General features: G+C 37.1%; 1 protein-coding gene across 1 annotated transcript in view; it reads left to right on the top strand.

Annotated features, from left to right (window-relative positions):
- Dok6 (docking protein 6) overlaps positions 1–19,316 on the top strand; it is a 477,118-nt gene that overhangs the window by 280,866 nt on the left and 176,936 nt on the right. The window contains exon 5 of the mRNA NM_001039173.2: positions 14,633–14,822. Coding sequence (NP_001034262.1) covers positions 14,633–14,822 — 190 coding nt within the window. The remainder of the gene's footprint in view (positions 1–14,632; positions 14,823–19,316) is intronic.

Below are 19,316 nucleotides of genomic sequence, written 5' to 3'. Positions count from 1 at the left end.
AAATGATGATAATTTACATAACTGTATCACATATTAATGAGAATTGCTGGTGGAAGTGAAAATTTGTACTACCATTCTAGAAGTCAATTTGGCAGTTTTCAAAAAAAATGGGAATAGTTCTACTTCTATTCCCAGCTATATCACTTCTGGAGTTTTTGAAGCAGGTACCCAAAAGATTCTCAGTCATCCCACAAGGATCCTTACTCAACTACGTTTACAGCCACTTTAGTCTTAATACCCAGAAACTGAAAACAACTTAGATGTCCCTCAACAAAAGTATGGATTAAAAACTGTGGTTCCTCTACACAATGGAATACTCCTCAGCTATTACAATGAGCACTCTAAATGAAGATTAATTACATCTATAAGAAATAACAATAATTAATTTTATTTTTAAATTATTTTCATAGTTATTGAATAAACTTGATTTACTTTGAAAATTTTGTCTTCTGTCAGGGTTTGCAGGATTTGAAAATGACTGGAACATTAGAAATTCACTAAAAATTTTAAGTGCTAGTGATTAATTAAAGAAATACAGGTATTTCAGTTTTTCAGAGTAGCCTGTGGATTAAGCAGTTGGCAACTGGAAGTGCAATTTATAACCACATTACAATCAAATAAATTTTGACAAACTCTTGCGCACGCCGGACTGGCCAGCAGTAACGATGCTGCAACAGGATCCTTCTGCACACGTTTATTGGGAGAGCTTGATTGCAGAGGTGAAGAGACCCCGAGCCCAGAACTGGTGCTGCTTATATAGGCCTAGGAGAGGCATGTCTCACACCTGGATTGGTTATGCACTAAGCCTCATTTGCATGTTCCTCATCTGATTGGCTACTCTCTTTCTCTGTACCTCACAGAGCCTCATTATCATACCTCATTTGCATGTCTCACATCTGATTGTTTATACTCTCAGAACCTCATTATCATGCCCGGGTCAGGCAGTGTCTTTGCAAAAAACTTTACTGCATATGTACACATTGGTTGTTTGTCCAAACTTATGCGTGGTGGCCAGCAGTAGTCAGTGCCACTCTGCAATGGCACATGTGGCTTCCCACAACAAACTCCTATTTTAAGTAGGGATAGAATCACATTTTCCCAAAAAGACCTGTAACTTTTGACAAGTGTAAGTCATGTTTTGTTTTACTGTTAATTATCTAAAGATGTATCTAGATATACAATTGACTTCCTCCTGTGTCTCAGATTTTTGTGGACCTGAATTAAGGGGTTACTACTGCAATATCTCTGTCCTGTAGAAATTTTAAAATAGGATTATGTAAAATACAGTAAGTTAACACTGTCTTCTTTTCCTCTTTGTAAGATGGAGTTACATTTAATTCTTTAGTAATTCATGTAATTTAAGGTGGATTGTATCACACAATAGAGTAAACCCACATTCCAAACCAGGATAGATATCAGTACTAACTCTCAGGTGATTGCTCATTTCTTCATATGGATTCATGTTGCCTACTCCTCAGTGCTTCATACTACATCTGTGTCTGATCATTTGCTTAGATAGTACTGACTAAATCTTCTTTCCTTCCTTCCTTCCTTCCTTCCTTCCTTCCTTCCTTCCTTCCTTCCTTCCTTCCTTCCTTCCTCCTTCCCTCCCTCCCTCCCTCCCTCTCTCTCTCTTTCTTTCTTTCTGTCTTTCTTTTTAGTCTTACAAAAATATAATGTTTACAAATGATGTCCCACGATTGTGAAATAACAACTATAGGATGAGATTTGGGGGGTCAGAAATTTCCAACAGCCAAGAAGCTGTGTACAGTGGGTGAAAAGTATGTGGAATGGGAGGGAGAATTATTATACACAATTCTATGGAGTGCTTTGATAAAAGAGTAGAGAGTATGAACACTTGTTTGGAGCTAAAGTGTTTTCTGTCTTCCCCATGAGAGGTCTAAGTGTGGGGGTAAGAAGGAGATCCAGTTACTCATGCTAGTCAGTTACTCATGCTAGTTACACAGATGCTTATCAGTCAGTGGGCCACATTTCCACACTGATTGTTGCAATCATGCATGGGTTTCCTTGTAAAACAGGGAGATAACTATGATTAGTCCACCTCTGACTCATACTGACATGACCTACACCTAGATATGCCTAAATGTATTTTGCATAAAGAGAATGGATACCTAGAGCAAGAGAAAACAATTCAGGTATATAGAACCTGTATAGAAATGAAAACTTCTCATCAAGGTGCACAGCCCTGAAATGATCTAGTTGTTGTGATGGTTCTCTGAAATGCTCTCCTCTCTCTGTACCCTCTGAAACACAGTTACTGAATTGCTCATCATTAGGAATACAGCAACACAGAAGCAAACTTCTAATATTAGCATCTAATTAGCAAGGTTTCTCTATTTTTTTCTATTCCCCTTCCTAAGACAGATAGCCACCACAAAAGGGATTGTGTTGGATCAAATGAGAATGATTACCTTGTAGGTTCCCTAACAGAACGAAAAGTGAGATGCTAAATCTAGATCACAGTGGCTGATCCATTCCTGGCATCAAGATGCATCTATCCTCATGGATGCCAGTGAACTTAGCACTGAGCATGTGCTGAAGTAATGTCAGGGGCAAGAAGAGGATAATAAAGAGTTATGGAGCAGGGAAAGGAGAAAAATGAACTATTTTTTTCTATAATACACCTTGCTAAATCACCATTTGTTTTCTTAACTAATTATAGGATAAATTTAGCTTATATATTCTCTTTTATAAATAATCTTAGTCAATTCTTTAAAGGTATTTTAGTACATCTGTACATATAGTGAATTTTAATTTCTAAAACACAGGTTAATAGAGAAAACATGTAAATTTTTAAAAAAAAATCAACATTTTTGGCTACATAACCATAATTAGCCATTTCATCACTAGTTGTATATATTTTATATATAAATGTGCATAATTCTCGCTTTTATTTATTTATTAATAAAATATATATTTGTTAAAAATAAATGAGGATTCTACTTTTCGATGTGGAAACAATGAAACTGAAATTCACGCAAATAGCATGGAAATTATAGATAAAAGTTAATACAAAAATTACGAAAAACCTAACATCTAAAGGATGTGTTGTTTTAAGGGGTCTTACATTTGTGAGCACTATTATAAGAAGAAGAGATACACCAATACAAGGAGTTCCATGTGAAAATTATTGTTGGATTTAATCAAATACTGTGGAAGATGTGATGAGTTATTTATTTGTTTATTTATTTAATTGTTTGTTTGTTTGTTTGTTTTAAACCAGATTTTATGCCCCTCCTGGTCCACCCTCCGACTGTTCCACATCCCATTCCTCCTCCCCGATCTCTGTCTCCAGGAGGATGTCACCATGCCCCACCCCCTACCCCACCAGACCTCCAAATTCTCTGGGGCCTCCAATCTCACAGGGTTAGGTGCACCATCTCTGACTAAACCCAGACTTGGCAGTCCTCTGCTGTATATGTGTTGGGATCCTTATATCAGCTGGATCATACTGCCTGTTTCGTGGTCCAGTGTCTGAGATATCTCTGTGATTCAGGCTAATTCAGACTGCTGGTCCTCCTACAGGGTTACCATCCTCCTCAGCTTCATCCAGCTTATCCCTAACTCAATCACAGGGGACAGCTGCTTCTGTCCATTGGTTGGGTACAAATATCTGCATCTGACTCTTTCAGCTGCTTGTAGGGTCTTTCAAAGGGAAGTCATGATAGGTCCATTTTTGTAAGCGTTCCATAGCCTCAGTAATAGTGTCAGGTCTTGGGGCCTCCCCTTGAGCTGGATCCCATTTTGTTCCTGTTGCTGGACCTTCTTTTCCTCAGGATCCTCTCCATTTCCATCCTTGCAGTTCTTTCAGACAGGAACAATTATGGGTCAGAGTTTTGACTGTGCGATGGCAACTTCATCCCTTACTTGATGCCCTGTCTTTCTGCTGGAAGTGGGCTTTACAACTTCCCTCTCCCCTGTGTAGGACATTTCATCTAAAGTCCCTCCTGTTGAGTCCTGAGAGTATCTTACTTCCTAGGACTCTGATACATCTTGAAGGTTCCCCCAACCTCCTACCTCCTGACGTTGGCTGTTTGCATTCTTTCTGTTGGCCCTCAGGTCTTCAGTGCTTTTCCCCCACCCAATGCCAGATCATGTTCCCCTCTCTCTCCTATTCCCTTTCCCTCTCACATCCCTCTCCATGCCCCTTGTGGTTTCTTTCTTCTTCCTCCCAAGTGGGACTGAGACATCCTTAATTGGGCCCTTTAGTTTGTTGACATTTTGAGTTCTGTGGATTCTCTCTCTCTCTTTTTTTCATTTTCTTCTTCATTTATTTATTTTTTAAATTTTTTAAATTAGGTATTTTCTTATTTTACATTTCAAATGCTATTCCAAAAGTCCCTCATACCCTCCCCCACCACTCCCCTACCCACCCACTCCCACTTCCTGGCCCTGGTGTTCCCCTGTACTGAGGCATATAAAGTCTGCAAGACCAAGGGGCCTTTCTTCCCAATGATGGCCGACTAGACAATCTTCTGCTACATATGCAGCTTGAGACACGAGCTCTGGGGGTACTGGTTAGTTCATATTGTTGTTCCACCAGTAAGGTTGCAGACCCCATTAGCTCCTTGGGTACTTTCTCTAGCTCCTCCATTGGGGGCCCTGTGATCCATCCAATAGCTGACTGTGAGCATCCACTTCTGTTTTTGCCAGGTTCACAAGAGACAGCTATATCAGGGTCCTTTCAGCAAAATCTTGCTGGTTTATGCAATGGTGTCTGCATTTGGAGGCTGATTATGGGATGGATCCCTGGGTGCGGCAGTCTCTAGATGGTCCATCCTTTTGTCTCAGCTCCACACTTTGTCTCTGTAACTCCTTCCATGGATGTTTTGTTCCCAATTCTAAGAAGGGGCAAAGTGACCACACTTTGGTCTTCGTTCTTCTTGAGTTTCAAGTGTTTTGCAACTTGTATCTTGGGTATTCTAAGTTTCTGGACTAATATCCACTTATCAGTGAGTACATATCATGTGAGTTCTTTTGTGATTGGGTTACCTCACTCAGGATGATACCCTCCAGGTCCATCCATTTGCCTAGGAATTTCATAAATTCATTCTTTTTAATAGCTGTGGATTCTATCTTGGGTATTATGTACTAATTTCTTTTTTAACTAATATCCACTCATTAGTAATTACATTCTAGGCATGTCCTTTTGGGTTTGATTTACCTCATTCAGGACAATATTTTCTAGTTCCATCCATTTGCCTGAAAAGCTCAGGATGTCCTTGTTCTTAATAGATGAGTAGTGTTCCACTGTGTAAATGAAACACATTTTCTGTATCCATTCTTCTGTCGTGAACATCTGGGTTGTTTCCAGCTTCTGGCTATCACAAATAAATCTGCTATGAACATATTGGAACACATGTGTCCCTGTGGCATGGTGGGCATCTTTTGGGTATATTCCTGAAAGTGTTATTGCTGTGTCTTCAGGTAGATCTATTTCCAATTTTCCGAGGAACCTCCAGAATGATTTCCAGAGTGGTTGTACCAGTTTTCAATCCCACCAGCAATGGAGGACTGTTCATCTTTCTCCACATCCTTGCCAACATGTGTTGTTACCTGAAGTTTTGATCTTAGCAATTCTGATTGGTGTAGGTGGAATCTCAGGGTCATTTTGATTTGCATTTCATTGATCACTTAAGACTTTGAACATTTCTTTAGGTGCTTCTCAGCCAATCGAGATTCCTCAGTTCTCGTTTTAGTTGTATACCCCATTTTTTGATTGGGTTGTTTGGTTTTTTGGTGGTTAAAACATGTGCCTCCCCTGGCTTCTAGATATGTAAACTGCTTAGTGCTACATTTCTTCATGTCCTGGTTTACCACATCTGAAAAACAGGGAGCAATGAGATAGAGTGGATAAAAATTACCAGCCATCAGCTAATGAAGACATTTTTTGACAAAAGATAATGTATTAGTGTCTAACATTTTTTTCTCAAATGTTTCTTATTATAGCAAAGTTAGACTAGTGGTACCACCATGCTCTCACAAGATTACTTGATTTAGCTACATGCTAAGCCTCCATAACCTCCAAAAACATCTTTTTGAAAATACTATTTATTACAAAACAAATTTGGGTGAATAGTTGTTGCTATTTTCCTGTCTGTTACTGTTTTCTATCTGTGCTTTGTATCTCTAGAAAAAATTGAATTCCTTATGATGTCATATGAAAGGAAAGAGGTATAAAGAATAACAGTAGTATCTTTGGACATGGTCTCAAACTGCCTTCTAAATTTGCATGTCTCTACCTGTAGTCTGGCTCTCAGACATCATCAAAATTTTTTTCTTTGTTCAGTAGATGGTGGTTAATATAGAAACTCATGAGTGGCTACAGAACCATGAATAAGTGACTGTGTAATACATAGTTGAAAATAGAATATCAGTATCAAACCCCTTCTCCAAGGCTTAGGAATTGTAAGAGCTAGATATTCAGAATGAATGAACCCAAACACCATCTTTGTGACAAGAGAGGAATACTTCACTTTTAGGCTCATGCAAGCTGGATTGTCTGTACAAGAAATGCATAAAATAAAACCAAGTAGCATTTTAGCATGGAGGAAGAAATGGTTCATGAACCCCCTGATGAAAAAGCTTCTGTGGAAGGTCAGTTTTCTTAAAGCTGTGACTCGTGGTAGTCAACAGTCCAGTGTATGACTCCATATCCAGAAGTATATAGACAGCCCAAATTGTAATGAGGTACTATAGGAACTTGGAGTGGATCTGAGAGGACCTGCAAAGTAAAAACATTGGGATGAAAAATGAAAAAAAAATGTGTGAAATTCTCAAAAAAAAAAGAGTATTAATTAAAAATACAGAAAAGATATATATGGAAATTTATTATTTGCCACGGTATATATTTTTATTAGGGTGATCAATAATAATAAAAGCAGTGTTATTAAAGAGGGCTAAATAATTTCCCTCCATTCTGCTTATTTACTTCTACTCACATGATAGTATCTCTGATTAATTGCTTCTATAGCCATAAACTCCACTTCTCTATACCCCACATTTAAACAAATAAGTATAAGTTAGTCTGTACTCTGGTTAGAACAATTTATAGCCCCACCAGCTAAGTGAAGACAACTTCATCCCTCTGTGAACCAATGACCCATTCTGTTACATAGTCTGACTGGGATCCTTCACCAGGATCATGCTCCTTGCCCACAACTACCATCATCTGACCAAAACCATTTAATAAAATCCATTTTATAATACCTACTGGACCATTACTAAGGTTGTAACATTACCCAAGTTTAAAAACATGTTTGGGTGTGGTTTGGTTTTGTGTCTTTGTTTTCTTGTTTTTGTTGTTTGTTTGATCTCTTGTTTTTGTTCTTGTGTGAAATACTCTGACAAATATGCTTGAAGATTAGATTCTATTACATATCTTTGTTACACAAACTAGTTTAAATCAACACTCAATTTTGTTTTCTATTTGGACATTTCAAATAAAATTTCATGGTCGTGTATACCAGTAGTATATAACCCCGAATTTCATCGAGATGTACATTTATGGATGATAGCTTGGGATTTTCTTAAATTCTATACTTTTGAGAAAAAACATATTTAATCTAAAAATCATTTATATAACATAAAAAATACTTTCTTTCTACTTTAGTCAGCACTGACAATATGTGTAGGATTGTATTTATCATATTATTATCACTGAGAATAATTGCTTTTATTTTTAATTTAATTTTTTTTTGCTACTTAGAAATGGATTTAGTCTTCTTTGATAGTGTTTTAATTATAGTGATCACACTAAATAAGAATTTATACCTTTGCACATGATAAACTTTCATATAACTTTTTTTCTTTGATATCCTTTCCTTTGTTCTGTTTGGCATGTGAAATTGTTATTTTCAAGTGAGTCACAAGATATTTGAGATGAGGCCTATCAGCAAACATTAGAGCTTGATTTTGCAGAGTGTGCTGGTTTGTTCTACGAGAAAGTGGGGTCAATTTTTACAAGCAATCCTTTCTCTATCATTATTTCTTTGTTGGCCATAGTTTAAAATGAATTTTACAAATCAGCAATATAACAAATCAGGAACTCAAAGTGAAAGCCTCATCATCTCCTGGAATGAGTAAAAACTCAGATCTGCCAAGCAATGCCATCAAGCCTGTATAAAGTCTAAATTCTGCGTAAATCCACCTCACAGGCAATTTTGATGGACATCAAAGTCTAAAAATTAGTGCTGAGATCAAGAAAAATGAAACATTGATTCTTTAATTTTAAAAGTAACATTCTTTGACAATGGTTTGAAATACTGGCCTCATATATTCATTCCACTTTCCTGTGAAACTGTTGGTAACTACACTTGTTTGGGTGGATGATGTCATCATCTCTAGTGATGCAGATGAATTGCTTCTACTCCAGAAAATAGCCTTTTACCCACACTTAGGAAAAAAAAAAAAAAGTAAGCTTGTAGGCCATACAGAAAAAGAAGACATGGGTGTAGGATGGGGAGTTGTTGAGAAATAGGCTCCAGCCAGAGAGTGAAATCAGATGAGAGGAATGGAGGTGAAAAAAACGAAAATACATCATGTAGACATGTAACATTATCAAACAAAAAAAATCTAAGAATTCAAACTATGTAGAGAAAAATATGTAGAGATACTAATTGAAATTGTGCATATTTAAATAACTTTCAACAAAACCTTCACAGTTTTTAGTAGTAATTGACACCACTTTAATTAAAACTGAAATTCCTAAAAATCAGTCACTAGTAGATAGTGGGCGATGATTTCTAAAACATAATAACAATAAAAAAATTTTTAACTTAAGCTGTATAGTTAAAAGCGCCAGATGCAAGGAAAGGGCAGAAACAGGAGAGAGAAATGGAAACTCATTAGTAATAGCATCTGCTTTGCCAACTCTTCCTAGAGTCGGCCATGGGAGATCAATCACCTTTGAGGCAAGTCATTCAGTCACATTTTATTTTTGTGTAAAAATGGCTCTATGTTTTTAAAACGTAAAATTTCTTGTCATGTAACTTTTATTTTATTTTATTTTATTTTATTTTTATTAGGTATTTTCCTCTTTTACATTTTCAATGCTATCCCAAAAGTCCGCCATACCCACCCCCCCCCCAATCCACTACCCACCCACTCCCCTGTTTTGGCCCTGGGGTTCCCCTGTACTGGGGCATATACAGTTTGCAAGTCCAATGGGCCTCTCTTTGCAGTGATGGCCGACTAGGCCATCTTTTGATACATATGCAGCTAGAGTCAAGAGCTCCTGGGTATTGGTTAGATCATAATGTTGTTCCACCTATAGGGTTGCAGTTCCCTTTAGCTCCTTGGGTAATTTCTCTAGCTCCTCCATTGGGGGCCGTGTGACTCATCCAATAGCTGACTGTGATCATCCACTTCTGTGTTTGCTAGGCCCCTGCCTAGTCTCACAAGAGACAGCTATATCTGGGTCCTTTCAGCAAAATCTTGCTAGTGTATGCAATGGTGTCAGCGTTTGGGAGCTGATTATGGGATGGATCCCTGCATATGGCAATCACTAGATGTTCCATCCTTGTAACTTTTTAAATTAATATATTTATAATTCTATACCTATCTCCAAAGTCCTATAAAAAAGTTGATATTCATTCCATTTTTATAAAGTTTTATTACCTATATTTGTTCATATGAATACTTCTGTAAAAATACAATGGTAGTCTTTTAATGTTCATTGGTAAAGTCATTTTAATGTGTCCTAATTTTTAGATAGATAACTCTGAATTATTAACACTCAAAAGATTGCTAAGTTTTGGTATTGTTTAATTCTATCTGTTTGCTTCAGTATTTGGGAGGACATTTATGTATTAGCATCCTGATATTGATTCTTTGGCTATCTTCAGATTGAAATTAATGGAAAGGAAAAGAAAAGAGGAACATTTTACTTTTCACTTTTATGGAAACATTTCTCTATGCACAACAGATGCCGCTGAAATATGATTTGAACCACATATACAAATGATAAACTTCATAAAACAGAACTTGGCCAAGGAATTATGTTCACCCATAGGCTAGATTTCTGAGTCATTGTCACTGGATTCAAGTATCATTTATATAAAACTGTCAAATAAATCTGCATCTTCATGATTGATTGATTGATTGAGTATTTGTAATTCCACTGGCAGGAAAAATATGCTGGTTATTTGACTAATGTAATTCTAAATGTTGATATTTTAAATGGCTGCATGTAAGAATCATATCATACAATATATGGAATGTGTACATATTTGGACATTTTTCATTGTAGATAACTAATTGGGCAATATTTTTTCATTTTCAGCACCTATTTTCATTGGTATTTCCTTGGAAATAAAGATGAAATCCATACACATATTTGTTCTAGGGGTTACAAACCAAACTAAAAATATTATCTTTTGTTTTAAAAAAATCTGCAACTGGGTAGAAATGTGAGTTATGCATCTAACAAGGTTCAAGTCTTATGCTTCAGTTAATATAACCCACTTGCGATCTAAATATGTTTTATTGCTTCACAGAATCCTTGCCTGGTATAATACCTTCCATGAAAAAATTCAATATCTAAACAATTCACATGCACACCTGTAAATATTCAGTATTTAAGAACATGAAGCTATGATAGATAGCAACATATTCCAGAATGTATCTTCTAAGTGCAGCTGCCTATGTGAGTCTTTCCAAATAATTAATTCAACCACACTGCCTCTTCAGCAATCTCTGCAATTAAGTTTATAACATTCAAAGACCTCTCTTCCAGTAATTCTTGAACTTATCATGATGTTATATTTTCATACCTCCTCCATTTTCACATCCTCTATTCTTTACGTATTTACTTCATTCATATGTCTTGACGGATATTTATCACCTACTATAAACCATGGAAATGGTGCTAGGAAGACACTTACTTGATATAGCACTTTATAGGTTCTTTACTTCCTGGAACTTACAATTCCTTTTTTTCTGAACTAAAGTGCATTCAATGCATTTAAATGGGATTCAAAGGCTGCAGAACTTTGCAATGGCCTTGGAGATGCAAAGAAAATTACAAAACAAGTTTTAGAATCACTGCATAATAATAGGATTTCAACTGTAAAATATACAGGAATGGACAAAATTATATATCTTTAGTTTGCTTATCAAGGGCATTTCTTAAATTTTGTAGAAGGTAGTAATGAACATCTACAATTACCATATGCAGAGTCTGACCTGTACTGTGGTGTTTTTATATGCACAATGAATTGTTTTGCAGTGCTTCAGTTATTAGGGAGTTACACTGATTCTACATTAAATATTTCAGGTCACAAAGTGAGTCAGTATTTCTTTTTCTTTTAATTATTTATTTATTTGTTTGTTTGTTTGTTTATTTATTTTACACTCCAGACTTTATTCCACTCCTGGTCCACCCTCCGACTGTTCCCCATCCCATACCTCCTCCCCAACCCCCACCTGACCTCTAAACTCCCTGAGGCCCCCAGTCTCTTGAGAGTTAGGTGCATCTTCTCTGAGTGAACCCAGGTCCTGCAGTCCTCTGCTATATATGTGCTGGGAACCTCATATCAGATGGTGTATGCTGCCTGGTTGGTGGTCCAGTGTTTTGAGAAATCTTGGGGGGTCCAGGTTAATTGAGATTGCTGGTCCTCCTACAGGGTTGCCCTCCTCCTCAGCTTCTTCCAGCCGTTCCCTAATTTCACCACAGAGGTCAGCTGCTTCTGCACATTGTTGGGTGCAAATATCTGCATCTGACTCTTTCAGCTGCTTGTTGGATCTTCATGGTAGACATGATTTCTTTTTTTGGTTTTTGTTTTTCCAATTTTTTATATTTTTCTTATTTATATTTCAAATGTTATCCCCTTTCTTGAGTTCCCCTTCGAAAACCCCCTATCCTCTCTTTCCCCTCTTCCCCTGCTCACCAACACACCCATTATTGCTTCCTGACCCTGGCATTCCCCTACACTGGGGCATAGGGCCTTCACAGGACCAAGGGCTTCTCCTCCCATTGATGACCGACTAGGCCATCCTCCGTTACATATGCAGTTGGAGCCTTTAGTTCCACCATGTGTACTCTTTCGTTGCTGGTCTAGTCCCTGGGAGCTCTGGGGGTACTGGTTAGTTCCTATTGTTTTTTCTTCTATGGAGCTGCAAACCCCTTCAGCTCCTTGGGTCCTTTCTCTAGCTCCTTCAGTGGGGATCCTGTGCTCAGTCCAATGGATGGCAGTGAGCATCCACTTTTGTATTTCTCAGGCACGGAAGAGCCTCTCAGGCACTGGAAGGAGACAGCTATATCAGGTTCTATCAGCAAGTACTTGTTGGCATCCACAAAAGTGTCTGACTTTGGTGATTGTATACAAGATGGATCCCCAAGTGGGGCAGTCTTTCAGTGGTCATTCCTTCAGTCTCCGCTCCACACTTTGTCTCTGTAACTCCTTCTACGGGTACTTTGATCCCCCTTCTAAGAAGGATCAAAAAATTCATACTTTGGTCTTCCTTCTTCATGAGTTTCATGTGGTTTGTGAATTCTATCTTGGCTATTCCAAGCCTCTAGTGTAATACCCACTTATCAGTGAGTTCATATCATGTGTGATCTTTAGTGATTGGGTTACCTCACTCAGGATATTATCCTCTGGATCCATCTATTTGCCTAAGAATTTCATAAATTTATTGTTTTTAATAGCTGAGTATAAATTGTATAAATGTACCACATTTTCTGTACACATTCCTCTGTTGAGAGACATCTGGATTCTTTCCAGCTTCTGGCTATTATAGATAAGGCTGCTATGAACAAAGCGGAGTATGTGTTCTTATTACATGTTAAAGCATCTTCTAGGTATATGACCATGAGTAGTATTGCTAGTGCTCAGGTATTACTATGTCCAATTTTCTGAGGAACCGCCAAACTGATTTCTAGAGTGGTTGTAGCAGCTTGCAATCCCATCATCAATGGAGAAGTGTTCCTCTTTCTCCACATCCTCGCCAGCATCTGCTGTCTGGATTTAAAACTAACTCAAACAAATCAATGGCCTTCCTCTACACAAAAGATAAATAGGCTAAGAAATTAGAGAAACAGCATACTTCATAATAGTCAAAAATAATATAAAATACCTTGGTGTGACTCTAACTAAGCAAGTGAAAGATCTGTATGATAAGAACTTCAAGTCTCTGAAGAAAGAAATCCAAGGTCTCAGACGATGGAAAGATTTCCCATGATCATGGATTGGCAGGAATAATATAGTAAAAATGGCCATCTTGCTGAAAGCAATCTACAGATTCAATGCAATCCCCATCAAAATTCCAACTCAATTCTTCACAAAGTTAGAAAGGGCAATTTGCAATTTCATCTGGAATAACAAAAAACCTAGAATAGCGAAAACTATTCTCAATACTAAAAGAACTTCTGGTGGAATCACTATCATTGACCTCAAGCTGTACTACAGAGCAATTGTGATAAAAACTGCATGGTACTGGTACAATGACAGACAGGTAGATCAATGGAATATAACTGAAGATCCAGAAATGAATCCACACACCTATGGTCACTTGATCTTTGACAAGGGAGCTATAACCATCCTGTGGAAAAAAGACAACATTTTCAACAAATAGTGCTGGCTCAACTGGCAGTTAGCATGTAGAAGAATGCAAATTGATACATTCTTATCTCCTTGTAAAAAGCTCAAGTCCAAGTGAGTCAAGGAACTCCACATAAAACCAGATACACTGAAACTTAAAGAGGAGAAAGTGGGGAAGATCCTCAAGTATATGGGCACAGAGGAAAATTTCTGAACACAACACAAATGGCTTGTGCTGTAAGATCAAGAATCAACAAATTGGACCTCATAAAATTGCAAAGTTTTTGTAAGGCAAAGGACACTGTCAATAACACAAAATGCAACCAGTGGATTAGGAAAAGATCTTTACCAATCCTAAGTTCAATAGACAGCTAATATCCAATATATACAAAGAACTCAAGAAGTCAGACTCAAGAGAAACAAATAACCCTATTAAAAATGGGATACAGAGCTAAACAAAGAATTCTCAACTGAGGAATACTGAATGACTGAGAAGCACCTAAAAAGATGTTCAACATCCTTAGTCATCAGGGAAATACAAATCAAAACAACCCTGAGATTCCACCTCACACTAGTCAGAATGGCTAAGATAAAAAACTTAGTCATGATTTCTTAAAGAAATGATTTTTAAATAAATATTGTGTTTATGATAATTGTGTGAAGAAGCAAAATAAACACTTTTGGAAAGAAACGCTACTTAGTGTTTACCCTGTTGCAATTTAATCATTTTAAAATCTTTACTATAGAGCATGTATACAATATAGTTTTGTCCAATGTGAATGAATAAAGAAATGATAGTTTAGTGAACTTCATATATATATATGAGTGTGTCTGTGTATATATACACAGACACACACATACACAGACACACACACAGACACACACACACACACACACACACACACACACATATATATATATATATATATATATATATATATATATATATATATAGAGAGAGAGAGAGAGAGAGAGAGAGAGAGTTAGTTTTTTGCAATATACGTCAATGGTACCGAGGACTGTGAGAACATTTCATTTGATTTTTCTCCATACTTTTTGTTTCTTTGTAGAACGATTCAATGTTTATCTTATGCCTACACCCAACCTGGATATTTATGGTGAATGCACAATGCAGATCACTCATGAGAATATCTATCTCTGGGATATCCACAATGCGAAGGTCAAGCTAGTGATGTGGCCTCTTAGCTCGCTGAGGAGATATGGTCGGGATTCAACTTGGTTCACCTTCGAGTCAGGAAGGTAAGTTCTAATTCATGACAAAATTACAACAGGCATGTAAGAGTGTCCTGTGAATGAAATTCTGGCTGCCATTGCCAGGTATAATTATTAAATTATGAAAGGTCAAAGTTAACAAATACAAATCTCTTGGGTTTCTTATTAATGACTTTTAAAAGTTTGTAATTATATTGCAGGTTAATTACTCTAGTCAATGTAATTCAAGTTTCACACATGTATATTAAGCTATTTTAATAATGTAAGATATTAAAGTACTATAATATTAATTTTGACCTTTTTCATGCAGTAATATTCATACACAATTAACTGTGTTATTATTTTGTGAGTTTATTATAAAGCAAATGATATAAAAATTCTGTTTTACAATCATTTACATTTTACATTTTAGGTTTCAGATGAATCACACAACTTATTCATCCCAATATATGCTGGTAGCATTAGTGATTAAGTTAAATTTACACAATGGAATACTACTCAACTATTTAAAAAAAAGTTAAGATTCTAAATGACTGATGAAAGTTTGACATAGCAACAGCAGTCATTTAAAAAAAAGTTGACTTTTTTATCATAGTATATGGCTGATGCTCATAAAAGCCCAAAATGAATGGATTGTTCACGATTACAGTTCATATAAATGGAATTATACATATTACAACCAAATTAATCATTTTAATCCCAAACCTCTTCAGAAAAATATAAACCTAATCTGAGACTTAAATTTAGGGACTTTTTCCACATCAGGGCTTGAACTCAAAGTCTCATGGATATGTGATTGCCCTAGCCAGCGAGCTATACCTTTCGCTTTGGTTTAAGATTTCTATGTAACAAAATGTTGCTTTAATGCATCAGTCTTACCAGGTAAGAATTGATTTAGTATACTGATTAAATGAATTTATAGTCTTAAACAAAAATTATGACTGAAGTTCTCATATATGTGAAACAACAACTTTAATTCATAACTTTCTCCTTATCAAATGTTTGAGTATTCAGGTGTAGTTGGCTGGGCTCTAACAATATTCATCATGGGCAGGTCATATGTTTCTTAAAATTTAAGAGCAAAAATCCTTAAGCCACAGTAATTTTCCTAGAATTAAGTTATTTTACAAGGAAATATTACACTTTGCCATGTTGATTTCTCTGAAGAATCATGAATCTTGTATTTATTTAGTAACTCTGAGTTCATTCACCTGTGTTCCTCTCCGCCTAGAAACGCAGGGTATAATAATGATCACAAATGTCATAACAATTGAAAATAAAAACTTCAACACAAAGAAGGTTTTTAGAGTTGTACACTGCTTTGAAATTACAATATTGTATAGATGATAATATTTTTAGATAGTCACCCATCCAAAATAAATATTGTTTGGTTTCTTGGTGTTTAGTTTCTTGAGTTCTTTATATAATTTGGATATCAACCGTCTGTCATATGTAGGGTTAGTGAAGATCTTTTCCCATTCTGTAGCTGTTTTGTTCTATTGATGGTGTACTTTGCCTTACAGAAGGTTTTCAGTTTCATGAGGTCCCATTTATTAGCTGTTGATATTAGTATCTGAGCTGTTCGTACTCTGTATAGGAAGTTATCTCCTATACTAATGCATTCCAGGCTATTTTTAACTTTCTCGTCTTTGAGATTTCATTAATCTGGTTTTATCTTAAGGTTTTTGATCTACTTGGGCTTGAGTTTTGTGCAGGATGATAAATATAGATCTATATGCATTTTTCTACATGCAGGCATTCAGTTAGTCAAACCTTTGGTTGAATATGCTTTGCTTTTCTTTTCTTTTTTTATTATATGGTTTTGGATTATTTGTCAAAAATCAAGTGACCATACGTGTGAGAATTTATTTCTGGGTCTTTGATTTAATTCCATAGATCAACCTGTCTGTTTTTATGCCAATACCACTTGGTTTTTATTACTATTTCTCTGTAATAGCTTGATATCAGGGGTGGTAATACCTCCAGAAGTTCTTTAATTGAACTGCCTTGTCTAAACTCAATAGAAGATGTATATAACCCTTCTGGAACTTGATATACCAAAGTGGGTTCATATCCATGGGAGGCCTTCCTTTCTCTGAGGAGAAAGGGAGATGGGGAGAAAAGAAAGGCTAAATGGGGTAGAGAAGAGAAGCAGAGCAGGAGGAACTGAGAAGAGAAGAGGGAAGAGAAACTATGATTGGGATGTGTGGGGCCATGAAAGACAGCCTGTTTTGGTTGAACGAGGCTTGCTCCGGAGACCGAGTAGAAAACTCTACAAGGGACGGAACAGTGAGCCACGTTCCCAGAAACAGATGCTTGACACCACAGAACCCCCAACTCCATATTTCTATGTTATCAGTCACTCAGACAAACCCCCAAGCTCCTGGCATTCTGGCTAGACTGCACCCCCACAATTACCTGACAATAGCCAGGTATGCTCCTCCCCACAGTTACCTGGCAACAGCAAGATAGCCCAGCCCACTATAAAAGGAGCTGCTTAGCCCCTCCTCACTCTCCTTTCTTACTCACCTTTCTTACTCTGATCTCTAGCTTTTGGTTTTCCCCCCTCTTTCCCCTTCTCTCCACTTGGCCATGGTTGGCCTCTCTCTTTTACTTTCTCTCTTTATCTCTGTCTTTCTACAATAAAGCTCTAAAACCATAGACTGTCCCTGTTTATCAAGGCCTGCTGTGCTTGAACAATGGGATAGGCTTTCCCCTAAAGAGCTGAGCTGGAAGGCCTTCCTGCACTCCAGCCACAGATTGGACCAAGGACTCTAACCCACATGGGAACTACCCAGCGCCCTCTCTCCCCATACCCTCTCCTCCCTTCTGCCCTAGGGATGACTGAGCCATCCCGAAGCCCCCATTTTGTTCTCAGCTCTTCTGCAGTGTCCAGCTGCGTCTGGTATGCACAAGACTGAGAACCTGTTATCCCTAGCCTTCATAAGGCCCAGAGACCTGAAACTGCCCCTTGTCTACCCTCCATGGGCTGGGGTTCTGTGGCTTCTCATAGCCAGACACTTACCTGGGCCTCCTGGAAAGCTAACAGCAGTCCTCCGGCATCTGCCTGCCCAGAGCACCAGAACTCTGGTGGAACATGGGTTTTCTCCCACTCCCTTTATTCCCTCATGCCTGCTGCCCTACAGTGATGTAAAGTTAATTAATTAAAAATAAACAATAAAATAAATATTGTGTACTATGGGAGATAAATTAACAAAGTGCTTAACAAACAAACATAAAAATCTGATTTCAATTCTAGAACACACATAATAAAAACAAAACAGACAGACAAAAATCATATAAAACATAAATAAACAAAAAACCTTGTCCATCATGATCTGTGCCTAGAATCCAAGTACTAATGTGGCAAGGGCAGAGGGATACCTAGGAATCAGTGGTCACCACATTTAACCTAATTGGTAGAGACTGCCAGTGAAAGACCCTGTCTCAAAGGAGATCAGTGATTTGAAAATGATACCCAAAGTTCCCCACTGGCATCTGCACACAACCCCCTACTCCCACAGAGATGGGAGAGAGAGACAGTAACATTTAAACTTGTATGCAAAGGAACATAAACACATATACACACTTGCTTAAAGACTATTCTTGCAAAGCAGAATGGTTTAGACCTGCAATCTCACCACTAGAGAGGCAATTGAGTCTCTGAGCTCCAGGTCAATTTAGTGTAGATAGTGAGCCAGAGGCCAAAAAGAGTTATACCATGAGACTTTCTCAAAAAAAAAAAAAAAAGGAATATTTCCTGGAAGTATTGGATTAGTAGTCTTCTTCTTCTTTTTTTTTGTTCTATCACTACTTCCTACTGCATGTCCTTCTGTGTAATTCTTGGTCCTACCTTTAATATTCTCAAGCTTTAAAGTAAACATCCATAGACCCAAACCAGACTATGTTCTTCGTAGCATGTGTTAAACTTCTATGACTTTGACTGCTATTTTAATAGTATTTAAATGCATGAAGACACATTAACACATTAGAATAGAAAACGTTCATACTCTCCAAATATTCATTGTGTTATAGGCTTATCAGTTTTGTTTTGGCTGTTTGCCATAATAACATAGTAAAAATGAATATTAAAATACTGAAAAATAATGTGCATATCCATGCATTGAGAAACCTGAACTCAACTTGAACTTTCATCTACAGATGGCTCTGTGTCCTCCCAAAATTGTGTTGAAGCCCTCACCCACAAGGTAATCATGTTTGTGGAGCCTTTGGGGATTAGAGAGAGTTGGATTTTGATTACTGCTTCCTTTCTCACTCATTTAGCCTGGGCCATTTGTCCATGTCAGTGCTGGGTTTTCTTCTTTATATTAGGGGCTTGTGTTCTCAGAAGCTGAGTGAGTCAATGGTCATAAACCTGAAAACAGCATGTATTGGCATAAAACTGACATAGGCGAAATCATTTTTTTAAAAACTCTTCCTCAGAAAGCTTATAGTTTGCTTGTGTCTGATCTCTTAGGAACTTTCTAGCTCATCTTGAAGAATTCTTATCAACAAAATGTT

The sequence above is a fragment of the Mus musculus genome, chromosome 18 (assembly GCF_000001635.26).
Source record: "Mus musculus strain C57BL/6J chromosome 18, GRCm38.p6 C57BL/6J".
NCBI classification, from domain to species: domain Eukaryota; kingdom Metazoa; phylum Chordata; class Mammalia; order Rodentia; family Muridae; genus Mus; species Mus musculus.
Note: the sequence above shows the minus strand (reverse complement) of the source record. Positions and strands in the feature narration are given on the sequence as shown.